The 26,874-nt window shown below is 47.1% G+C and overlaps 1 protein-coding gene across 10 annotated transcripts in view; it reads right to left on the bottom strand.

Moving 5' to 3' along the window:
• The window catches only part of MED27 (mediator complex subunit 27), a 272,303-nt gene that overhangs the window by 244,635 nt on the left and 794 nt on the right, over positions 1–26,874 (bottom strand). For all 10 annotated transcript variants that reach the window (XM_073222493.1, XM_073222486.1, XM_073222460.1 and 7 more), the window contains exon 2: positions 25,285–25,429. In XM_073222493.1, the coding sequence (XP_073078594.1) occupies positions 25,285–25,429 (145 nt within the window). The remainder of the gene's footprint in view (positions 1–25,284; positions 25,430–26,874) is intronic.

Here is a 26,874-nt window from a genome sequence, read left to right as displayed (position 1 = left end):
GTGATCCGTGTCTTCTTCAGTCTTCTTGGAATATGACTAAGCACGACCTTTAAGAGTAGTGAACCAACCGCTCCATTTTGGTGAAACCACCTTACATGTGACACGAGGGTGTGCCCTGCGGAGGGAGGAACCTACCATGGCAGTAGGGCCTGACCATCTCATCGTACAGGAAAAGTTACCGAGATTTGTCTCCACTGATTTCACTTGCAAGAAAAACACATCATAAAACTGCAACCTCAGCAGGACACTAAAGGTCGGTCTTGGCTTCTTGAGGGATGAACTTGATATCAATAGTTATTAGGACACATTCATACAAGATACCCAAGAGAGACAAAGAGAAGATGCTGGTAATCTTATTTAATCCTGGTGAGGCCCTAAATCAGGCTCTGCAGACTGTGGGAAAATCAAGGAAAAACCTCAATATTCCTGAGACGAGATTCTGTATATATGTGCTCGAATCAGAGCCAGAGGAAGAACAACAGCAGGTGGGGATTCTAGAGCCCTGTAGGGGAGGCGTGCAAGGAGCTGGAAGGCCACCAGGGCTCCTCACAGTTCTCAATGACAAACTGCTAAGATCTGGCTGAATGTCTGCAGAGGACCAGGTCGGCCCAACCGGGAAAATACACAGGATCCCAAAATGTTTAGACCCGGACAGGACCTCACAATCAGAATGGACTGAGAAAGAAACAGGCAATGTGGGCACCTGGCAGCTGCACACTTCATCTCTGGTTCACCAGCTGTCAACGAGACTGCCCCCCAGGCCCCCACACGTCCCTGACCACACATGCAGCCCTCGGTAAAAGCAGAAAGTTGAAAACACTGCCAGAAAGAAATAGAGGAGATCCAAAGACGACAAGAAAAGGTAAAATTTCTCCAAAAGAATCCAGAATTGGGATATATATATATGTGTGTGTGTGTGTGTGTGTGTGTGTGTGTGTGTGTGTGTGTGTGTGTGTGTGTGTGTGTGTGTGTGTATAATATATAGACACACATAGATACATATACATATATAGGTTTTGCAGTTTTAAAATAAACATATTCCTTTTTCTTAAGCCTAACACCACAAAGAGTTCTTGAGTTTGAGCCCAAGAAATTGAAATAAAATGTTTCTTACACTGTGGAATGGGCCTGATCATATTTATTACCAAGTCAACAAACATCAGGCATTACTTGGGATATAATACCAACTGCACACATCAGGAGACAAGGGTTCCAGTCATAACTAGGTGACATGCAAACAAGCATCCCAGGAGAGGTGAGGGCAGGTGGGCCTTTAGGGATGGAGAGTATCTGGGGAGGAGTAAGGAGAAAAGGGTACTTCAGAAGAGGCACAATAGCAGCAAAAGGCAAATTTAGAAAGTACAAGTTATGTTCCAAGGACAGAAAATTGAATAGTGTGACCAGAGGAGGAAGCATGCAGGGCATGGAATGGGAGATGAGAGGCAGTCAGGGAGGGTTGCGGCCTGAAGGTCTGGCGGCCAATGGGATCCCCACTGGAGACACCAACGGAGCCGGGCAGAGGCAGGCAGGCCACAGGTGGCAATTTACAGCCTGATTTTGGCTGAAGATGTCCAACAAGGGAAGCCACTGTAAGAGGCAGGACCTGGGCCTTACTGCATTCACAGAAAAAACAACACTAGGAAATCAATACAAATTACAGATACAGGGGACCTTTTTTGACAGCAAAAGACACTAACAGCAACGCCTGCAGCAGAGGCCTTCAAGAGCCCCCAAGGCCCGCCGCTTGCTGTCGCCTCTCTAGGGAAGGCCCTTCCCAGACCGCAACACGCCGGCTCCACTGCCTGCAAGCCTCTGGTCCTCACAGAGCCTCCCCCGGCCCGCCTAACGGAGTCCCACCCCAGCCTGTCGCTCGCCCTTCACCCTGCATTATTTTGTCTGTAAAGCACTAATTAATACCTGATGTTATCGATATATTTTTGTCTCCTCCACGAGAATGTAAGCTCCATGGGACGTAGACTTGGACACTTGTTTTCATTACTATACTGCCAACATGGGAGCACATGGCAGGCACTCAGTAACACTGGATGAATGACTGAAAAGACAGCCATGGCCTCAATCATTACCTGTCCAGGAAATCCTAGACCTGAGCGCGCGTGCGTGCATGCACGCACACACACACACACACACACACCACTGCAAATGCTCTAATCAATCTATCCTTTTTCAACTGAAGTGTCAAGACAAGTTTTTGTGATCACCTATTTGATTGTAGTTTTATAAACCTATTTGAGGTGCAACCCAAATAATGCATTCCCAATAGCAGTTAGAGTCCATGAGACTGTCAATCATTTACTGATAATTATATCAGAGTCAAGGTTAACCCTGTAACATGCCTGCCGCTCGTTTGCATTTCAGTAAGTTTCCCTGAGTGAGAAAGGAGAACTACAGCTAGCAGGCACCCGGGTTTCCAGAAGGAGTAACCCACATGCTACACATGCATTGTTCTAAAATCTGACATCGCTGGAGAAAAAAGGGGCTTGTCATGGCCAGAGGCTGACACCCTTTAGCTGAAGGTCTGCTTTCCTTCTCATCCCATCACTGCAGCCAATGCTTTTCAAAGACCTATCCCACCCCCTTGCCCACATCCCTGAACTAGACATCAAGAGAGCAGACCTGCACAGTTAAATAAAAAACGGGGTCAGTTCTGGTCTATATAGCTCAGGGTTCTTTTCAGCCTCTAGATCTGTGTCATGCAATATAGGAGCTACTGGCCAGATATGGCTATTTAATTTAAATTTAAAATTTAATTAAACTTTATAAAAATTTTAAATTCAAAACATGGTTCCTTAATTATACCAGCCACATATCACGTTCAAAAGTTACCTGTGACTAACTGCTACCATACTGAGTAAGAGACACAGAACATCTCCATCATCGCAGCAAATTCTGTCTGCGAGCACTGCTCTGGATTCAGGAAATGAGTATGTGCATGCCACACAGCAAGGCCAGGAGTCCAATGGAGGAGACGGAGGTGCCAAAGCAGGCCTCTGCCCCTGCCATCTTAACCAGGACAGGGTATTCAGCTTATGGCCAGCGGCCCAAAAGATGAGCAATAAGACAAAGCAAACGTGCTCCAGGAAAAGGGACAACAGGAGAAAGTAACACTGCTGCCGTTCACTCGGATTTACTTCGCCCAGCCCAAGTGTCAGCTTTAGGGTGGAATGGGCACGCTGCGTGCAGAAGAGCGCTTACAAGCAAGAGCCGGGTGGCACGCAGAAAAGGAAGCGGGCGGAAGAAGACAGCACCAGCAAGTGCCCGGACCTCTGGGCTCTGCGGGCAATCACCCAGACTTTGTTCTTTCACATGCTCTTTAAAACGGGTCAGCTATTTGTTTACAGATTCCTGCTTCACAAGCAGAAACAAAACATCCTGGAGAAAAGCTGACATTTCATCTGCAAAAAGTCTCTATTTTGAGGTTTGATAATAAAAGATGAATTCCACACAATGGCTACACAGTAGTTACGCAGTATGTATGTTTTTGAAGTATGCAATGGTTATCAGGATTAAGGCCTAATAACTTTGTAGAAGCAACACTTCAAAGGTAAAACTTAAATATACAGAAGAGAGAAGAAAAAAAATCTCTCTGTAACAAAGCCCAATCAAACTCAGGTGCCCCGAGATTCTCACATCACATTCCAGGTCAACCTAAACTATTCTTCCATTCTGCTCCTCAGGAGTATGTCCCTTCATGATTCCTTCAAACGGTTGTGCAGAAACCTGTTAGCTTGGCTATAAAGAAAAACACAGAAAGGGCAAAAAGAAGTAATGGGGAGAGAGATACTAATTTCTTTAGGATAAGCACCAAAGATATGAACGCTGTATAAAAGAGAAAGAATGACTGATTGATTAGGGAAGCATGAATGCCTCTTAAAACACACACACACACACACACACACACACACACCCTAGTGAGTACTTACTGGGTCAAGCCCTGTAAGGAGTAATTTACAGATATTACCTCAATCCTCACAATAACCCAATAATACACACATATTACTAACCCCACTTTACATGCAAATACTGAGGCACAGACCTTAAGCAACATGCCTAATGTCACACAGCCAGGCAATGGCAGAAGCAGCTGTGAACCCAGACAGCCTGGGTCTCCCAGGCTTGTGACTCCTGTGCCACCCTCTCCACACTATGTGTCCACCTCCCACTGTCCTCCATGCACCGTATGTGCCAGGCCAAACAGCTGTGCCCCCACTAGCCGAATACAGAGTTGAAGATGCGCTGCTGGGTGTCTACAGGTGGTATCACCTAGTTCCCAGGTGAAGAGTATTTCATCTTTATAGTATACATTACACTGTCTATTAGAACACACATAATTAGTAATTGAATGACCATTTCCCTTTTAAAGCAAATGCGTTAAGGAAAAAAAGTTCATCTATTTTAAAAGATACCAAGTAATCAAAAGTAAAAATGATATGAAAATTGGGCAAAAAGAAAAAGGAATCAAGAAGGTGTAGTGGGAATTTAAGTTTAGGAATCTAGTTTCTTTAGACTTTTTTTTAACATTTGCTCAAGCTGAAACTGTCTTCTCCACCTGGAATGGAAGATTTCCGTCCTCTTCCCTACCCTCCATGTCTGCCTGTCAAAAGCAGACCCCAAGAGTCTACTCACCAGGACTGACTCCTCTGTAAGACTCTCAGGGCCCTGTGTGCCCTCCTGGGCGGTTATGACCTTCTGCTCTGTACCACGTGTACCTACTATGAAGGCAGCCCCGACTGAGTCAAGAACACAGCTTTGAACACAGTAGGCCTTCAAGAAACACTTTATAAATGACCATGCAGGGCTCCCCCGAGCATCCTCAGGAAAGAAGATTAGGTAATTCCTCACTTCTGTCAACAAACAGAAAAGTACAAAATAGTTATGCACCAAATATTTCTTGAGACCAAGGATTCCAGCAGAAAAGTCATAAGCCAAACCCATACAAACTGGAAATCTTCTTCAGTAATGCTCGTTAAGTTTTACTGCAAGTCTGCAGGCCTGAACTGGGACGGAGCTTTTAAGTCCTCTACTATTTTGTGCCTGGCCTTCAATGAGTACTTTGTCAACAAAATATAGTAACTAACCTTGGGACCATTGAAAACTACGTACAACCAGACGAAATTAATATTTACAAGATCAAACAGGATAACAAAGATGATTAAATCAAGAGGGATTTAGATGTGGGTCAACTCACACTCCAAACCACAAATGAAATCTGCGATTAAGATGCCTTACACTCACAGCACTGATAAGTTGCTTCCCAGACAGAACATTACGAAGGGTAAAGCATTTGGACTAATATCCATGTGGAGACGACTCCCCATTATCCACCGTTCACCGGAGTCCACAGAATAGCAAAGACCATTAAATCCACAGAGAATGCAGAAATCCCCTTGTAGTCAAATTTCCCCCCACCATCATGCAACTGTAATGATTAATAATGCTAAGAAAAGTAGCTATTTATTGAGCCCTTAGGCATCATTCTAAATGTTTTAGGTGCATTAATTCACCGAGGCCTTACGAAGACAAAGAGGCAGCCGCTACACTTCGGCCCGTTTTGCAGAAGAGGAAGCACGGAGGGGCTCAGTTATATGCCCAGGAAGCCCAAGAAGGAAGTGGCAGGGGCAGAGCGTGAGCCTGGCACCAGACAGAGCCCAAGCCCAATCAGCACGTCTTACCACCATGTACCTGACTTTGCCACTTTACCCTCAAGTGGAACTGATGTGACATTTGCTCCCATTTCTGCAGTAACTATGTCATAGGGTTTGTCTGATGCTTTCATTATAGAACCTTCATTAAGTAAGACAAATACTGGCAGTTTTTATAGCTCGTTATTAGTCCTACAACATACACTGCTCCTGTGAGGGATACAAAGATTGATCTTTCTACATTTGGGTGGATCCCAGTTAGCACCATCATGACAGGGAAAAGGGGAGCAAAGCTCAAATTCACAGGTGGACGCCCTGGTAAACAATCAGATGGTAACAAACCTCCCCTCCCAACAGTGACATGAGAATTGTGAGGTGAAAATATCCTCGCTTCCAAGCAGGTATGAGCCATTTCAGAAAAGCAACTTTCTGACTTAGAGAATAAAACAGAGGAAGGTATAGACACTGGAAATGCGGGCTCAAGGACTTGCAGAGGAAGCCTCTGGACCAACTCCACACGGCTCCTCTCTCTAAGAACAGCCCACCCTACCCCACCTCCACAGACACATCTGTGGGACCAGAGCAAACGGCTGGCTCCAGATCCCCTCTTGGGAAGTGGACCTGAAAGGTTCTGCATCTGGCCCACACTGTCCACCGAAGCTGAGGAGATGTAAACCCAGAGGCCGGGATGCTGTCCTGCTCTGCCAAGTGCACCTGTCTGCAGACGGGCAAGCCTGCAAAGGAGCAGGTCAAGGGACCCTGCATCCTAGGGAGCCAAGCCTGGCAGTAGAGTTGCTCTGGTCCCTGCCATCTTTCTGATTCTTGGTGCCAGCCCCAAGGCCTGTCTGTATTTCCCACCCATTGGCACCATAAAAACCCAGTAAGTGCCTTGCATTGCTAACATGAACTCAAGTGAATTTCTTCTCGCCACACAAATCCCAAAGCATGCATGTCCTGCCTCACCTGTGGGGGCCCTCATTACCATTAAGCATGATTATTCCAAATGCTGCAGCTTGTCTGGGTCTCAACTTCAAAGAGGACAGCCAGAGGGTGGGGTGGTAGAAAGGGCCCAGGGCTTGGCCATCTCAGAGCTGGTTGGTTTCAGGCAAAGCATCTGCCTTCCTTGAGCCTTGGGCTCTCACCAGCAAACCAGCAGCAACCATCATGTTCAACTGGCCAGATTCCCAAGTCGCTGGGAAGACCAAGTAAGACCACGGATGGAGTCTGGGCTGTGGCCTGCTGTGCGCAACACTGCTGTGGGGGAACCACATGCAGGCACAGCACCGAGAAGGACACAGTGCTCAGCGTGCTCTACAGAGGGAACTCAGAGCCGGGGGCAGGAACCCGGGGCACACTCAGATGGCATTTAAATATCCCCTTGCATCTGCAGCCAGTTTCCTTCTGCCTGAAATAATCCAGAATAATTTAGAGTGGGACCTCAGTACACTTCACTTCCTCTAGGATAAACATGAGCACATAATGAAGCTAATGAGAGGCCAGAATGTCAATTTCCAGATACCAAATTAGCTAGACTAGAAAATTCTGTTTATACCTGGGATTTTGTAGCAGGTGGTGCCAAACACCACTCATCAAAGTGAAAAGACCGCCTGAGTTTAGTACACACAAGCCCCTTGAAGGCCGAGAGCCAAGTTTATCTTTCTTCAAGATGTCCGAATCATCAATGGCCCTGTCCCTCCCTTGATGACAAGGATGGAGAGGTCACAACTGTGGCTCCGGGTGAGTGCAACAAATACAAATACGATGGAAGATTATGTGCTAAAGGAAAAAAAATATCAAAAGTGATACATTTCTTTTTTACTTTCAAGGAGCTTGGAATTTAAAAGAGACTTGCCCACCAATTTTAAAAGTAAAACCTTTGTATTAGACCAAGTATAAATATGTTGAATGTGATCATTTTAAGGTCATACATGAAAAGTGTGATATGATATGCATACTCTAGGGATTCTGGTCCCCTCTTCCTACCCCACAAAAAGCCAAGGTGCATGACTGTTTTTAAGTAACTGGAAGGTCACATGAAGGACACCGTATGTCAGAAGCATCTGGGCCCTCCAAATCCACACCTCTACAACTTCAGTGAATATGTATCAAAAGCTAAGAATTTTAACAACCAGCCCATTATCAATACATCATATTTTACTTATTGTAAAAACCTTCTGAAATCATGATGCACCTTATAATCACAATGTCTGAAATCTATCTTTTGCAGAGCATTATCTTTCTCAGTGGTACGTTAATAATGATGCATTCTTACAGTCAATGTCATCTTACATTCAATAAAACAGAAGGATTTGGAGAATGTGCCACCACCTCTCACCACTCATGCCTCCTTCCCATCCCTGAAAAGAACCAGTAAGTTCACTCCAGTTCCACTCTGAAAATCCCACTTCACCTGAAGGAACGGAGCAGCAGCAGTGGGCTATATATATATTTTAGAGAAAAATGAAACTCGACTTACATGCAAAGATAAAAGAGGACAGTTCTCCACCAGTGAGATGTGGCCTACAGGATCAGAATCCAAACAAGTGCTTTTCCTTTCTGAAAAGCTTCCAACTCAAACTCAAACACTCGCTTCGATAGAGGCTGGTTATCTCAGGGAGGGCGAGAGGAAAAACAGTCACCCTCAGAACACCTTCAGCGAAGAGCTATAAAGCAGCATGGGGCTCAGTTAAAGGGAGACAAGCTTCAAGTTTAAACAGTAATTTGTGCATCATTATCCTCTCAGGTTGATACAAGATAGTTAGATTAAATAAATTAATCAAAGTACAAATTGTGCTGGCTAGCTCCAGTGCCCAGCTTCTCCTAAGGCCACCCTGCCAACAGCACCCAGGCAGCACTTCACAGCCCCCAAATCGGAGCTGGCAGGTGATGGGGACAGAAGAGATGCAGCGCACGCCCAAGCCATCTGAGGGGCAGGCGGAGGGAGGGCTCTGCTGAGCTGCGACAATGGAAGCCTTAAACACAAGATCCATTACACCCTGAACACCCACAGCCATTTACACATCATGGCTGGAAGTGATTCCCCAGGAAAGCAGAGGCCGAGGGGAAGCAGCCTTCATATGCCTTGCCGGAAACACAGCTCAAGATCTTTGCACAGATGTGTGACTAGGACCCATGCCTTCTCTCGCCCACCCTCCTCACTTGGACTGCACAGTATCCATACACCGTATTAATGCTCACTGATACATTTCATCCACACGCTCCGAAGAGCTAACAGTTACTGAGCCCTGGGCTGAGAGCACCCTGCCAGTATCAGCTCATTCAATCTTCACAAAAACCCAGGAATGTTATCATTCCCAGTTAAATATGGGGAAACTGGGACTCTAGAAAGATCAAGAGACCTGCCCAAGCTCACACAGTAAATAAACCAGAGCCTGGATTCAGTCTAGATACCTACACTGCCAAGGAGGCGGGATGTTCAAGGGAGAAAAAGAATAACTGATTAGCATAAATACGACCCCATGCGTAGAGACTGGTAATTGAGGGGGAAGTCTGCAGCGACGCTCTTAGAGAAATGCATTGACATCACCACTGGCAGGCAGCTACAACTGCAAGAAGCTGGGGGCAAAAGAACAAATAAGAGCTGACAACAAAGGTGTGAAACACCACCTAGCTCCTTTTGGCTGTCAGCTCCATCTGCACTCTTAAGATATGGATCTGTCTGAGAGCAAATTCTATGCAGGCCAATTCATAAACGGAGAGAAAAAGCACGTAGGGACAGTGTGTGTTCCTGCCCTCCAACTGGGACCACTGCACAGCCCCACTTAATGGTGGTGTTTCTCTGGAACCTGCAGTAAAGCATCACCCTTTCTGAGCTTCTGTGGGAGGCTTTCGTGATCTCCCCAATCACACTACATACACTGCTCAGCTTCAAAATTCAATTTTCAAACAAACTGTTTCAAAACATTTTCAAAGGAAGGTGACCACAAGTCTTACCTTTGTCTCCTGTCACCCCCTAAGTAGCCCCAAATAATACAGTCATCCTTCATTGACTTAAATGACTGGTAACAAGACTCATTCTGCATCTATAAGCACTTCCACAACATGGGACACTTTAGGAAAGAAAATACAAAGGGGAGGAAAGGGACCCTGAGAAGGAGGGACAAGAGGGAGTGGGTGGAGCCGTGAGGGACAGAGGCGGAGCTTTAACTTTGCAAGCAAGTTCTCAGATGAGAAAATGAGCCAGAACAAAGGGACTGGCGGGGCCTCACTCACAGTGCCCTCCGGTGAGGCTCCAGGGGGGTCCGGCCAGCCCAGGCTGGGCAGAGTGGGGGGTGATGCTGCGGCGGGAACGGACTATACACCTAGACTTTTGGATTTCTGTGGTGGAGTTTTGCTTTTCATAATTATGCCGTCAGCAGAGAGTTTGCAAATGAAAGCTGATTTGGCATAGTTTTAAACAATATTGCTCTAGTTTGACTGTTCTCTAATAAACCTTCATAGAGCATGATATGCTGAATCACTACAAAACTTACCGTATTGTAAGATGGGCATAAACACTTTATTGGTAAAATGCTTTGTTTACAAACTTGAAACAGAAAAAGAAGAAAACAATAGTTTTTCCTCCATGGCCGTAGTTCTTAAACTTGTGGAGGCCACAGACCCCTGAAAGAATCTTGAAGAAAGTGAAAGACACTCCTGGAAAATGAACCCACACATATTCACAGACCCAAAAGAAGACTGACCACAGACCCAAACTAAGAACCCCTGCCTTTGTGAAGGTACTTTTTATGATACATATTTTATCAAGGAAATAGGACAACACAGTCAGGGTGGGAGGGGGTGGAAGACTGACAGGTACAGGTTATAATATAATTCACCACCCCCTCCCCAAACCAGATGCTTAGATTACTTCTCCTATGAGACCACCACCACCACCAAACAAACAAAAGCAACACTTTAAGAAAGAAAATATAACATAATATAGGTAAACTAGGGAATTACAATTCACATAAGAGATTCTCTTTTGCCTGCCCACTTACATATTTAAATATGATTATTGACAATGACCTTTGTGATTTATATGAATGCTTAGGAACAGATTTCATAATAAAGTTCATAAGCCTGCAGAAGTTTCTACCCAAAGATGTCACGCAGAAGAAGAGTCACGTTCTATCAGGGCCTTCATCGCGAAGACCCCACTGTGGTCTCCAGAAAGCAGTGGCCCCGGCACCTGTGCTGCTAAGGCAGCAAAGGCAGACGCGGGAAGGAACGGCTGCGAGGTCGGGCCTGTGACTCGGCTCGCCTTCAGGAAAATGCAGCGGGCTCGGAGTCATTAGAGAACTGACTGATGATGACGACAGCAGCCAGCGTGCACCCGCCATTCTTCCAAGATGCCCTCCTATACTGAGCTTTTGATCTTCACATCAACCCTGAGGGAGACACTATTATCAACCTAATTTTTTAGAGCAGGAAACAGAAGCAGTTTGCCCAAGGTCACGAGCAGTAGAGGCGGCAGCAGGATGGACCCAGATAATCTGGCCTCCAAGCTCAGCTTTTAACACCCCGCTACACACCGCCTGCCCCCGTTTATGAGATGATGGACGCTTCCAGGCTTTAGAAACTGTCAAGTGCTAAAATAAATACAAGGTACTTTTATCACTGAACCCTTTCTTTGCCCTTTTCATATCTGCCTCAAATTAATCATAATTTGCCTTCTGTTTGTATCCCCAAACTAGTTTAAAAAAAAAAAAACAATGAAACTTAATATGCAGGGTTCTCCAGAAAGTCCAGCTGTGAATGGAATTCACAAACCAAATGAAGACATCTCAGCAGCTGGGGGCTCAGGAAACACAGGGGTTAAGCGTCATTTCCACCAAAACCTAAGGAAAGTGAGACCAGAAAGCCTACCTACGCCTCTACCTCCTCCCCTCAAATACATCTCTAATCAAAATTACAATACTGACTTCAAAGACAATTGAGCTACTGATTTAACTGAAAGCCTTTTGCTAATTTTCTTCGGGTGGGCCTTGCTAGACACTGGAAATACAAAGGCGAACAGGCAGACATGGTCCCTGTCCCCACTCTGGGCAGTCAGTGCCTACAGCCTGCATGCAGCACGCCATGCCACGGGCAGTGGGGGTGGGGAGCTGCAGCGGCACCCAAAGGGAGCTCCTCACCCCAGCCTGGGGGTAGAAGAGACTCTCCCGAGTATGTGGCTGACTGTAAACACAGACAGAAAAATAAAATGAGAAAACATTAGCCAAATAAAAAGAGAGGTGAGGGCAAGGGGCAAGCAGCAGGTTACGTGTGGCACATCAAGGTGGCTGAGCACCAGGGCCCCCGTCGTCACTCAGACCATTACCAGCTACAGTGAGTTCGTCTTAATTCTCAGCACAAGAAGGAATCATCAACATGTTTTAAGCAGGAGACTTTTGTGACTAAAGTCAGATTTTTAAAGGTCACTCTGACATCGTGTGGGGCAAGACAGGCAGTGTTAAGAGGCAGGGGTTAGTTCGGAGGCTGTTGCAGATGACCTGGCCATAGGAGATGGCCTGAGAAGGGTGGGGGTATCTGCTCTTCCATTTAGCAGCAAACCGTTTTTAAGCACAGGAGTCTGGGCTCCGTGCTAAGCACTAGAAACCACAGTTGTAACCACAGTGCTGGCCTGAGGGCTCAGTGCAGCTCACGTGCGGAGTTCACTGCCTGGCTCGATTTGCTGGCTTTCCTTAATCCACACTGGAGGCTGGTATTTCCAGCCCTCCACTTGGCCATCAGCTTATCACCTCCCGCACAAGCTGGCCTGTCCTCTGAGGGGTGGGGGTGCAAGACTGGAGCTGCAATCATCAGAAACCACCCTCCAGACCACAGCAGGGGGATGGTATTGTCAAGGCTCCTTGAGGATCAAAAGCAAACTGGAGACTTACAAATGGCCTTTCCCATTTTGTGACTCATCAGAATAAAACAACATCCCCAGAGACACCCTCTCCTAACCAAAAGCTTTGAAAACCTTCCTTGAAAGCAAGACATGCCATCACTATGCGACAGAGAAGTACATCACGTCACTATCTGGAGGAAGTCTCAACAGAAAAGCAACATTCCCCACAAGACATCTGGGTAAGGAATTACCACATTCCAATTTTATAAGCCAAGGTCCCCAAGTACAGCATTTTGGCCAAGAATTCCAATGAACTGCCAGCAGGATAATGTGGTTACACTGTCTGAGCTACTGTGAAAATGCATTAAAATCTCAATGTTTGAGCTCATCCAAGCAATTAAAATTAACACGGACTGCTCTGTTTTAGACTGGAAAAACAAGGGATAGGAGAGTGTTGGCTTCCACAACCCTCTGAGGTTTCCTTTAACATTTTAAAGGCATTTAGAGCTACCGTCTTTGCTATCCAAAGCGAGCTTCAGAAGGGTAACCTAGTTAACGGGGATGTCTCCACTGACTCAAGTTCAGCGTTCAGGGTGGAGGGAAGGACGAATGGGAACCTGCAGTGATGAAAGGAAAGAAAAACCCACTGAGTACCTACTATGTGCTGGCCCTGTGCTAAGTGCACTTACCACCTGGGAAAGTGTCTCCAAATGCATTTTGCAGGTGAAGAGGGTGAAACTAGGAGAGGAACTATAACAGACAGAAACTCTCACAATGATCTTAAAAGGGAAATACCCTTCCACCAATCCCTGAACAACTCTTCAACAGTCTCTTAATCATTTTCTGCTAACTAAGAAGCAGAAGTCGAGAATTCATTGCATCTTGAAACCACTCACTGCAGACACCAGGGATAATGCAGGATTTTGAATCGATGCATTCAACTCTGGGAAACACACTCAATTATAAAGCATGATTTTAAATGGTGAGATGAACTGACTGGATGGACAGCCAGGCGGGCGGTCAGGCAATCGGAGAGAACACAGTGCATCCAGTGGGCCCAGCTCACCCCAGTGAGGTGCTGGATCTGGTGCATTAGGGCCGATCTCACCCATGGGCAAAACAGTCCTTCAAGGCTCTGGCTATTTAAATGAAATTTAAACACCCAAATACAGGGAAAAACAAATATGTAGTACCCTTTGCCAGTGGGTCACCAATCCATATGACAAAGAACACATGGAGAGCTCTCTTACAATAGGAACAGACTGATGGGGGTCAGGTCTGAGGTCAACAGTGGCAAAGAAATCAGGACTCTGATAGTTCTTTTCCTCTGGACGCAAATATATTTTGATTTGATTATATATATTTCATTTCTCTTGAAATCAATGAGAACCCCTTAAAACAAGCACAGCCTTAGGCTGGAGCAGATTATGGGACTGGTGACATGCCATGGGAAACTGGTGACATATCACAGGCAAATACACCAGAAAACTGTGTATTACTAGCAATACAGTGGCATTTGCATTAAGCATATGACAAATTAAAATGCACCAAGCTATAAAAACAAGATGGTATTTAAAATATCAAGACTGTGAGACAAAGTTTCTTTTTTGTTCAGACTCTGCTCTAGATAAGCTACATATGCCAATCAAGTCACCCAGCTCCTTCCTGATAGTGAAGACTGGTAAACTGAGGCATGGAAAGATGTCTGATTAAGGGGGAAAAAAGAGATCAGCATTATTACTAGTATTATAAAATCAGATGCTTTGGGCACTTAGCTCCTCTGATCAAGTTAGAGATCTGGATATAGGTTAAGTTCCAGGGAGATGGGAACTTAAAAGTCATTCAGTATCTAGAATCGTGCCTGGAAAACAGTAGGGTGCTCAATAAATATGCACTGAATGGGCAAATTAACTACTTCCTAGCAAAAAGCACAGTTTGGAAATGAGTAAGCCTAAGCCTCTTATAACAAGTACAGCCATCTTCTCACATGGGAATGCACGCACGCACTCTACCACATACAGAGTCATCCGGAGAAAGCGGAGCCCACAATGCCTCATGGTGGCAACTGAGAAGTGACCAACAATCAGAAAGTCAGTTATTTTGACTGAAATAACAATGGTACAATGTAACTCCAAACCTGAAACACACAAATGGGGAAAAGCTAAGAACTGGCATTTCATGAACCCAGAAGGACTAAGTACAATTCCTGTTGAAATGGGAAGAAAAAGTAGGGATTGGCAACTGTCTTAACACAGCTATTCACAAATAGCCACCAGTGCCAGGGAAGGGACTCCGAGGCAGTCGCTTCCTTTTCGTGACATGCCCAGCAAAGATGATAGTGAATGACTAGGATTCCAGCTGATCCTATCCGGGGCTTAAAGCAGATGACGGTGCCTGCCTCTCGGGATCCATGGGGCCCAGGAGGTCCATTCCCCTCAGCCATGTCCATGCTGGGCTGGGCCCCGAGCTGCCTTACTGCGCACAGGCTGCAGCTATCCGGATTGCGCCTACCCCCAAGTTCCCTCTGGGACACCATGTGGACTGACCACTGACGGGGTCAGCAGCCGTGAAGCCACAGATACAGGTAGTAATGGTTGGAATGGGCCTTAGCAGCGGAAGGAACCTCTCTGCTTCTCTGGACATCCAGCTGACACTCCTTTTCCAGGCTGCCAAATACTGCGGGTCCCAGTTAGAGGGCTAGTGGGGCAGCCTTGAAAAAGTCGCCCTCTCTAAAACGAGGGGCAAAGGCCTGCGTGATTGGTGAGGTCCCCTTGAGATCCAACACTGAAACACAGAGGCCCAGTCCCTAGAGTTTGTTTGGAAATACGGTGAGAAGGGGCTCAATTACTAAGTGTCCACTATGTGCTACATGTGAGACACTCAGAGATGACACCACCTCCCAACCTTTGAGAAAAAGCAACAGACCTGAGAGAAAGCAGCTGTGGCACAGTGACCAGTGCAACCGCCGCGAGGCCATGAGGGAGAACCAGATGAGATCAGCCTGCCTGCTGATTCTGGAGACTTCTCTGAAGCACACATTAACAGGGCACACATTCCAGAAGTCCATGGTCAGGTCCACCACTTGAAATTTTCCCAGTGGGACAGTGTGGCCGAGGAGAGCAAGGGCCATGGGGAAAGGGACACTCCCGTGCAGAGAATGTGCTCAGGAAGATTCTAGGAGCTCCAGGTGTAGGGGTGGCAAGCAGCAGGCCCAGGAAGCACAAAGCTGAGGGGCACCTAGCAGAGCAGCCATGAGTGATGGTAGAGATTTCAGGAAGAGCCTCTGCTCACTGGTTGGGGGAAGTCTAACAAAGCAACAAAGGAGACAGACAAGTTGCTGAGTTGCCAGAACCTACTAGGTAAGCAAACCGCCCTGGGGGAAGGGAGAGTCTTGAGGAGCTCCATTCACTCCGGGAGGCCCAGCCAAGGCCCTGGCCCTGGGACTGGCCCTGGGACCAGCTCCACGCCACCCCAAGGCTGCAGCGAGCGGGGGCCTCCTGAAACAAATAAGTGACTGCAGCAAAGCAACTGAACAGAGAGGAGCCCACAGCGCACGCTCCAGAGGCCACACGACAGTGCGGCAGCAGGAGGCCAGGCAGGTGGGCGGCTCCCCCTCCCTCACTGAGTCCTACTCCGACTGGCCAGGGGACCAGCCAGAGGATTCGGGATGAAGCCCCTGCGCTGCCCCTTCCCGCTGCCCCTCCCCTTCAGCCCGCCCACAGCCAGCAGAACAACCACACACACCTGAGAGTCAAGGGGAGGTAATCAGAAGCAGATTCCAAAGGGACAAACACAGAAGCAAATGGTCTAAAGAAGAAAGAAGAAATTTAGAGACTTCAACTTCATGCCATGCAGATACTGTTTCCTGAGTTAGAAACAGCCCTTAGCAATAGCTATGATTCACAAAATTCACTGTCTCCCACCCTGACCTAGAAACTACGTGTACATTTCCTGTGCAGACAATCAGACCAACCCTACGTACGCCCATCCTACAGCCCAGCACACGGCGGCTCAAAGATCAGCCAGCTTGCCCACAGTCTAAGTCCTCATCTAAGAGGAAGCTTGATCTTGTGGATGTAACAGGCAGAACAGGATAAAAACAGGAACAGGTGTAAATACAGGGGCACCTAATTTGGGCACATCTCAGAAGACTTCCCAGAGGAGGTAACAACTCACTAAGCTGAGGCCTAAATGACTGAGTTTTCCAAAGAAAGAAAGAAGGATGACGACAGGACCTGAGATAAAAATATCATGGCCCCAGAGGGACTGGAGTTAATTTTGTAGATAAGAACTTGCAAAAATAAGAGCAGGGGCAGTGGGCAGAGAAGGAGCCGGACACTGCAGTAGTCTTGATGAAATGACACGGTGTCTGGGGATTCCTTCAAGTACTCCAGCCCTCACTCCCCGCCGAAACGGGAGTGAGAGGATGAGGAAATCAGTGAAATAGGAGTGGCAAAATGCTCTGAATTGGTGAAGCTGAGTAGACAGAGGTTCACTGTATAATTCTCTTACTTTTGTGTACATGTGAAATTTTCGGTAATAAAAAGTTTGTTTGTTTTTTTCCCAAAAAGGAAGGAAGGGCAGGAGTTAGAGAAGGAAGCCAGTACCAGATCATGAAGCTCTGCACCCAGACTGCTGATGGCACACAGGGAGCCTACCAGGCCCTGTGCTAACCACCCCAGGGCAGTACTCTTGTAATCCTCACAACCACCCCAAGAGGCAGGGCTGCGCCACTTTACAGATGAGGAAACTGAGGCTAAAGGTCTATCTGCTTCTGGACTCAGGCCCCAGAGCACAGTGACTAGAATGCTCCCAATGGTCAGCTGGGGAGCTGGAATTAATCCTCAGGGACATGGAAGAACCCCTGAGGAGCGACCATCAGATGTCTACTTGATAAAGACTCCGGGGAGCTGCAGAGTGGAAAAGAGAGCAGAAGCCCTAGGACAGGCAGGCAAGCAGTGGGGAGGCCATCACATCACCCCAGCAATAACGGGGCCTGGGCGCAGGCAGCAGCCGGCGAGACGGAGACGGAAGAGCGGGCAGTCCGACCAGGTGAAATCAACAGATCTTGCTCAGTAGGTGCGAACGTCTGGGCACCTGGCCAGATAAGGCACCCCACTGTGAGGAGCACAGCTGGGGGGCGGGGGGGGCGGGACTTCAGTTCTGGACTCCTTCTGTCTGAGGGGCCTGAGAGTCTGAGTGCAGATGTCCGGCAGCCACTTTGACACCCGGGGCTAGACCTCAGGAGAGAGATCACAGCTGGCGATGGAGTAAGGTGTCCCCGCTGTACGGCTGGCGAGCGATGCTGCAGAAGAAAGGAGATGGCGCAGAAGAGGCACGGACAGTGGGAGTGAAGCACTAATTACCCCCAGCTCACACCCGCCGCGAAGGAGGACAAGAAAGCCGGGCAGCATAACAACAGATTCTTTCTGTACTTGTACTGGTAGGCTTCCTTCCCCACCGTCAATGGGCAGCTTACTGTGAAGAAAAATGATATGGGACAATTTCCTCTTTACTAAACATTCCGGGAAGAAAAGAGAAAGTAGCTTTTTCAGGCTCTAGCTGCCTTCTACAGGCAGCTTTGGACAAACCACACAAGCCTCATCAGCCCAGGGAAGGCTGATAAAGCAAGGCAGCCAACGAGGACACCCGAGGAGGCCCCCAGGACAGAGTGGCTCCTGAGGGGCAGGCGTGAGGCACACCCAGCAGCCTCGGCAGCCTCCCCAGGGCACCTGGGGCAGCTCCTAGAGAGTCCCTGCTCCCTGAGAAAGACGGAGGGAAGCACACATCTGATTCCAAGCAATAATGAAGTGACAACAATTTTAAGAAACCACAGCTAGTGAGGAAGACATAAAGATGTGGGAGGCCAAAGCCTTGGGGTGGAAACCATTTAGAAGTACAGGGGCACCACTGGATCTCATCAGCATTTATACTTTGTATGTTACTGGAGGCACTGCTGTCCAGAGAACCTTTGAAAGGAAAATTGCCACTCAAGTCCTCCAGGGCTGCTGCTCCATTCTGGAGTATTCTGAGATGCTCTGTAGTATACACAACAGTTGTGCTTAGGAAACAGTAATGGACAAGAACTAATCTTCCCCACTCCCGAGGTTACCCTTTCATTTCCATAACCACAGAAATGTATAAATAACTCCCCTGAACCTTCCCAGTCAGAGCTGAAAGAGGGTCATCCAGTCTGACTCTTGCTGCTGCCAAAGAGGAAGCATAAACCCAGAGAGGCAAAGCCACTGGCCTAAGGGTGCACAGCTGGTCACACAGCTAAGTGGACAGCCAAGACGAAACACTGGTCTCCCGAAACCTCTGTCCGCACCCTCCCAAGCACAAGGCCTCCCGGAGGCCTTACCAATCATACTGAAGGGGCAAGGACTCCGTGCTCACTGCACACACGGGGCTCTAGCGACCTCACCCTCACAGCTGCCCTCTGAGGCAGAAGCTGCTACTACCCACTTCCCACTGAGGAGGAGGCTGGGCTACAGAGAGGTTCCCTGACCTCCCCGCGCCACCCCCCCCCGCCCCACCGCCCCATCATAAAGGTGCGAGAAGGGCTGGGTCTGGGCTGGGATTCAGACCCAACACTGTCCGAGTCCAGGGCCTCCAGGTAACCAGCATCCAGTTTACAAAGTGGATATAGTTCAAATGTTTGTTTTTACATTGGCCTTTGTGTGCAAACATTTTCCTAAAGAAACAATGCTAGGAATCCCAGACTAGCCCACAGTATTTCCCCACCCGGTGGGCAGACTGCAGGCCAGTGTGAATTCTGAGCTCCTGGAGGAAGGCCTTTCTGAAGGCCCACGAGAGATTTCTCCTCAGGGTGGGCACGCGGCCTGGCTGAGCAAAAGAGCCCTTCTCCCCTCCTTCTCTGCAGTCCCTGCACCCTCCCTATGCTTCTTCCCAGGACCCCCACCCTGCCTCTCCTGTCCCTCAAATCCCACGTCCCATCTTGGGCCTGGCCAAACCCCAGCTCTAGACCATGAGCTTAGCTACCTTCCTCACCAAACTCCCAACCCCTCACCCCCACCTCCAGGTTTTATGAGGAAAAGACACCCCTTCCCACTATTCACACTAATGTGTAAATTGTTGATATCTAAACTCAGGCTTCCTGAGGGGGAAAAGGTGCTGATTACCTAAAGGAATCCTTAATTTGCACAACTGCAGAAGAAAATACCGAAGTCAGGTATGGGAGGCTGTGTGATAGAGCAGAAATCACTGGAAGTTACGCCAGTAGTGCCTGGGAGTCTACCCTCATCACTGTTTGTTAAGATAATAATACAACTCCTGGAGAGTATTTACTCTGGGCCAGGTAAGCACTTGTATTACCTCATTTAGTCCCGTAATATCTTTTTGAGTTGGGTACAATTACCACCCCCATTTCGGAGAACAGAAAACTGAGGCAGAGAGAAGTGAGCCTAAGACGCTGAGCGTGGCTCTGGAGCTCACGCTCTTAACCACTGAGCAACACCGGCACTCCACGGATACAGACACACATGCACTTTCACTTTGCCTGGGGATTAAAACCACCATTTATATAACACTTTATGCAAGTTTCCTGAGGCTTTTTACATGCATTATTTCATTTAATCTTCATTACAACACTATGGTACAAATACTAGTATTATCCCCATTTTACAGATGAGGAAACTGTTCTTTTAAGAGCTTTTACTTGTTCAAGGCACAGAGTAAGTACAGAGCTGGATGAGAACTCAGACAGCCTGACTCTGGGACTTGCACATAATCTTTGACCTTCACTTAGTTCTGAATCCAAAAGTATCCAATCCAAGAGTTTAGCTTTGTTTGCTGTTGTTTCTGTTTGGTTGTGTTACTCTTTCTTTCCAAAGCGGCTCCCACAGTATCAGAGTTTGGGGTGGGGAGGGAGGAGAAGGGTGTAGGGTTCAAGGCCAACCCGAACAGTCACTACTATTGTCAAAGTCACTATGCTAGCAAGTTATTTTGAGTGACCAGTTGCTATGAAGGTTAGACTTAGGAGAAAGACCGTCTCAGAACGGACCTGGCCCCTTTGCCAATCATCAGGACAACCAGAACAGAGCCCGATCCTACGGCATGATGATTACGGGTGAGGGGACATTTTGGTGATTTTCTCTCCTCATTATATCCTGAGTGAATCTGTATTCCGTACACACATCAGAGGGAATGAGTCAGGGATGGGCCTGGCAGTAAGGAAAACACTAGGCACAGACAAGTTACTGATAATACAAGGAGGGGAAAATCCCTAAGAGGCTGATGGAGGTGGCGCTCCTCTTCTCAGTTGTCACATTACAGCCAAAATGACAGCTGCCACAGAGCACCTGACAGCAGGTGCCACCGCCTGCATGAGCCTGACTGGCCAGCCCCAAGGGCTTCTCCTAAGTCCCGCCCTCTCTGGAGCCCGGGCTCTCAGCCGGGCTCCCTTCATGAGGGCGTGCCCGTGCCAAGTGGCACAGGTGACTGCCGACTGCAGCCCTCAAAGAGCTTATCAGTCCGCCAACCGACCTCATCCTGTCCTTCCAAATTACCCTTCTGGAATCCAGCTCTGGCTTCCATCACAGGATCTCAGAATTTTCTCTCATCTACAAGTACCGTAACTAGATTGCTCAGTAATCCTGAAAATGGAAATGCCCTTATCTCATTTCATCAAAAATACAAGCAAGCAAACCACAAAAGGGGTTTAACAGAAAAATCTTTTATGTATTCTTTCATTCATTCAGTGAACTGAATGACTACCATGCACCAGGTGCCTTGCTAGGTGCTGGGGACTCCCAGCAGGAGCCAGACGACATAGTCTCTCTCCTTAGGGGCTTAATGGAGGGCAGGGTCCCTGAGAAAAGGCTCAGTGTTGACAGTTCCCAGCAATCCCAGCCGTTAGCTTCATGATGCAGAAACGTAAAGTGTGCCTTCGAGGACGGAGCTGAGAGAGATGAATGTTACAGTGACTTAAAGCCATGAAATACTAAGTCCTGGTAAGAACAGTGGAGGAGCTAGGATGCAGGAATATTCTTGAAATAGAAAGTTGCTCTTTACCTAACAAAGATGAAAAATTAAGCATGTAAAAAAAAGACGGCAGCAGCTCCTTCCTCCAGGCGCATTTCCCAACCCCAGAAAACCAAGCGACCCTTCTGGGGGACCTTACAGCACCAGAGGAAGGCTGAAGTCTTAGTCTGCTTTTCAAGCAAATACTGCTGCCGCACAAACAAGAAAGTCAAGGCTGGAGATAAAAGCCTGGTGGCAGCGTGCTGGGAACCTTCAGAAAGGGGCCTTCACAGTGAGTTCGGCCTGACCCTCCGCACATCGGAACAGAGGCAGTGGCACAAGGTCTACAGTGACTATTTTACAGCAAGGATGGCATTGATGCCAATTATTTTTTGCCCTCATCAAGAGAGCTTGTCATTCCTCTACAGAACAATGATCTATAGGTGCCTGGTAAGTCGAAAGCTAAATTCTTTCCCTAATTCAGCATGGGAAAAGTGCTGCGCACAGCAGTCTGACATCATTTCATTAGATTAGATTAATTTTTAAATGTGTTATTCTAACAATTATGCCAACTACCATGTAATTAATATTCCAACTGACTTGACAAAAATTATGAAATCCCCTAAAGAAAATAATTAGTCATCAAGCATGAATGAGGATTTTCTATGGCCAATAGCCAATGAAACGGAAAGTTCATCACATAACGGGTGGTATTAAAGCCTTTCCCACACTTCCTTGAGATCTTAGCCAACAGGTGTGTAAAGCTGACACTGGCAAACGTCACTTAATGTATTAATGCACTTACTTGTTTAAATTCTTTGAGGATAAAATGATGAATGATGAAAGCTTTAGCAATTAAAAAACTCTTTTCATTTGTAGGCGAGGCAAAATAAACACATGTAATTGTTTGCTGCTTCCATATCCCCAGCTGGGCATTAGAATACTGGCTTATTTCTTAGGGCTACTTCTTGGGCTTATCAAGGAAATGCACATAAGGTATCCTTACCCTTGTTTTCCTCTTTCCTTTCAAGGCTTTATATATTCTTATAATCTACCTTAAATCCTTTTTAGAGTAAGGTAAGGTATAAGTAATAGCCAAACAGGACACTGTCTACCATAACAGAAATAAAAAACAAGTTTTCCCTGCAGCCCACCTGTGAGTACTTGGCAGCAGCTGCCTGGCCCCAGAACAGAGCGTGGTGCGCCCACACAGGGCTCAGCAGGGGAGACCGCAGAGGGTGACTAGTGATGTCTGCCAAGGACAAGAGCAGTAGCTGGTGAACCCCTGTACCGGGGACTTGCCACCTCCACCTTTCAATAAACCATTACAAATTAGTAAAATGCATAGACTCCTGGATAAAATATAACACATGAATTGCTTCCAGACAAAGATTAAAGGAGGGAAAAATGTTTACTATAGTTGGAAAACTCCAAGTTTTAGAGGAAAGAAGGCTGACCTAAGTCAGGAAGCCCAGGTTCTAGTCTAGCTGTGGAGCCATGCGCAAGATGCTTCACTGAGCCTCGGTTTGCTCGGCTATAAAGCAAGGGGTTAAACTAAACATCTCTCAGTCCGTCTCCTAATCTCCACCATTCAGTGGTACAGGCAGCCCCAACCCCCCTTGCTGTGGGGCACTAGGGAGCTGGTGAAAGAGCACAGACTTCACAGGAAGCTCAGCAGGCCAGGGCCATGACTAAAATCTCTACATTTCCCACACCACTCGGGTGGGTTTACAATGCGAGACAAATTTCTACATCTATTTTTAACCTGTAGCATCTCCAAGACAAGAGGTTCCACATACATAATATTTCTTTTCCTAATAAAACCTCTTTTCCACCTTGGAGCAAAGGTGGGGGTCAGGGGAAGGGACGTCACTTCTAATACTCTGTTAAATTAAGCGAACAGTTAAGCTTCCTTCACTCCAAAGCTAACTGTCATCTCCTCCATTTAAAACCAGGCACTTCCACTGGAGTCCCAATCACTTGGTTTCACGATGAGCCTGAACCTTCCCACCACTGAAAATCTCCATCACTCTAGCCTATTCCAAGAACATTACCCACATGATACACCAACATGGCTTCTATATCCAAACACCAAAAAGCAAAACTTCCTACCAGGGATCTAAACAAAAACAAGTCACACTATGCACCTAGAGATCAGATCCCACCCAATCACCAGGTAAACTCAAATTAAGACGACCAAGAATAGCCCTGGGAAAAGAAGGGAGCTCTGACAGGATAGCCTGGGAGGGCAGTGCTGTCGGCAGAAGGCTGAACAGTCCCACGTCTGGCCCTGGCAACTGCACCAGACATCTATAATCTTTTGTTTGCCTTGCATCCCTTTCTTTTGGGAACTGCCTCTCTGCAACTCCATCAGCCCCCCTTCCCGAGCTTTAGGTGATCTGCACAGAGAATCCCACCACCTGGCCTCAATGCACTGTCTAGGTCGGGGGCTACCTACCAAGCAGAGCCACCAAGCAGAACCAGATCCTTTTTCAGGGTCTGGCATGGATACCCGGAGATCACCTGGTAAAAGGACCATACACATCTACAGCCTCCAAGCTGTCCTTTCTACCACCTGGAAACACTAGGCCAACACAGGAAAGCAGGCCTAGAGAGAGCAAGGGAGTGACAGATCCCCACATCACCTGGGCACCCTGAGGCTCAAAACCAAATTGGGTTTCTATCAACAGCAGCCCGGAGTTTGGGGGATAAGCCTTATAGGCTAAATGTCTGCATCTGAGGCTCAAGTTCTTTCTTCAGTACCCTGTGATGAATCACTTCTCCTTGAATCTCAGACTCAGTTTCCAGGGTTCCATGCAAACCAAAGAATACTACATAGAAATACCCACAGAGAAATCCAAAGAAAAAATTCTGCACACTGGAAAAACTGTCAAGGCTCCCCTGTCATCCAAGCCCTGGGCGGGAAAATGACTGCAAAAAGCGGGGAGGGATGAGAGAGAACAGGAGGGGCAGAGCGGCTCACAGCCGGTAACCTGAGAACATTCATCTCCAGGGAGGTGTCACAGTCTAATGAGAAAACTTCCAAAAGTGTGCCAAACACATATTTAGTTCTCTATCAGCAGGGGGAAAAAATACAAAACAACCCACAGCACCCAAACAAAAGGAACTTGTCAGTAAACAAACTCACTGTTTCCACACTGACGAGCCTAACTGTTCCTGTTATTTTTAGACTACAGCCTAGTCTTCCTTTACAGCTATCCGAGGGTCTACACCGCAGGCCTGCGTGCTGGAGGGAACCACGAATAGCAAGTTCTGCGGAGCAAGTTTAGAGCGATCTCCCTCAGAAGGGGTCTAAAGTGATTAGAGAGTAGAGAGGAATCTAACATCTCCTGATGTTCTTCCAGCAACAGCACGAGGACGGACAGTACAGGCACCATAAGCCGGGCGAGTGCCAATCACTTAGACCACCAGACCTTACCTTCCTGGCGGTCACGGACTCCTCTGAGAATCTGACCAAAGCCAGGAAGTCTTCCCCAGAAAAAGATACACAGGCCACAACATGCTGCCGATCATAAATATGCTGTTCCCTACACCCAGTCTCCAGGCTAAATACCCCTGACTTAGAACTTACTAAAAAATTTAATTAACTGAGCATTATGATTAATCCTCAAAGACTCCAAAGGGCTACAAAACAACTCAGAGGGGAATTCTACAACTTGCAACTCTGTAAGCCCCTGCTAAATCAAGAACAAAGAAGATACAAACACCCTCACCTTCTGCATTTAGGAGATGTAAGGGAACTTGGCTTTTCCTATATTCGCTCCATTTCTAATATGTCTCCCTTACCTTGTTGGACCATTTATACGCCTGAAGGAGCTGACTATAGAGAGGGGTTTTGTCCTGCACAGGATCCAGGCTTAACAGGCCGCTGTTATGGAGAGGATGGTTCTCAGACGGTTTGCCGACCAGATTGCTCAGACGTTCCAGCTCACTGAAAAATAAATACATAAAGCAAATAAACCTGAGTCTGCTAAAACACGTGTTCAGCTAACTCCGCTGGCCAAAGGCTGTTCTTCAAACCGTCCACTGGAAGTCCCTTAAGAAGAAACACTTTCTGGAAGATTAAGATTAGGCTGTGAGCTTATCTTATTTTAAAACCAAGCTCTCTAGTGCTATTCTCAAGGAGAAAAGAAGAGTACGGGAATCAATAAGACTCTAAAATTGGGACTTAACAACTCAAATTATCCTCTGCAGGGAGGGGAGAAGACTTCCTGAAATTTTGAAATGTGGTATAACACTGCTTCTCACTAAGTTTTCAGACCCACGTACAGATCATTACATCTGGCAGAACAGCAAGTACCTGAATAAATGATGATTATTTATCATTCACATAGGGACAGATTTGTACGTGGCACTTCACAGATGGCAAAACTTAACAAAACAAAGAAGAAATAAATGAACGAATGGAATGGGAAGCCACCACCGAGGGGGCCGTGTCAAACAAACACTTCGGTCTAGCAGGAAAACTCCAGAGGAGCTTGGGAAAGCAAGCCAGCAGCACAAGTCCCTTCCAGGAGCACGTCTGAGGGGCCAGTCCCAAACTGTCAACTAAAGACTCTCTAGGAACAGCTTCTCGTGCCACATTCATTCTGGAATCTTCAGCCACCTTCTTCTTGGCACTGCTGTATAAAGATTTAAGAAGGCAAATGGTAATGTAAACATTCTTGAACTTTCTAAAATGATGAAGGGTTACAACATCCTGAATATTACCAAGGGAAGCAGATCGGAGACGAAAGAGAAGAGAGGAAAGAACGAGCCTGCCTCCCCTCTCGCAGGGAAAGTATTCACTGGCACAGCGCCAGGGAACAGCACGGTAGATGTGGGAGTTGAGGAGGGGTGTGCCATTTCCTGGCTTTCCCTCAAAAAAGAATGGCAACTACTTAGGGAGAAAAAATTAAAAGAGGCACCCATCATTTGGTCACCACCTCCTCCTCCGTGTTACCCCCTCCTTCCATCTGGTTGCTAAAGAGACCAAGTTGAGGGCGGGGATTTAAAAAAAAATCAACCAGTCCAGGAATCCTGCGATGACTACCTCACCAAAACATCTTTCCCTGCTAAGGTCAGTTCTGAGGGGTAAAAGGCAAAAGTTCTGAAATCCTAACTTCCCTGGGGAAGGCAAGTTCAGGATCTAACCCTTCCAGGAGTGCCCACTATGTGCCAGGCAGTTTACGAACATCCCCCCCCCACACACACTTAATTGTACACAACACTTACAAAGTAGAAGTAAAGGAGGTAACTTGTAAGAAAGAGAAATGTGCAATCCTACCCTAAAGGGCCACAAATTACTATGGGGGCGGGGGAGGCACCGTATTGGCCAGGTATCCCCGAGATTTAGCTCTCTCTAGAGCAAGGAACTGAACGAAGACGTGAAGAGTA

This window comes from Manis javanica, chromosome 2, assembly GCF_040802235.1.
Source record: "Manis javanica isolate MJ-LG chromosome 2, MJ_LKY, whole genome shotgun sequence".
Lineage (NCBI taxonomy): Eukaryota > Metazoa > Chordata > Mammalia > Pholidota > Manidae > Manis > Manis javanica.
The sequence above is the reverse complement of the archived record's forward strand: the minus strand, read 5'-3'. Positions and strand labels throughout refer to the sequence as shown.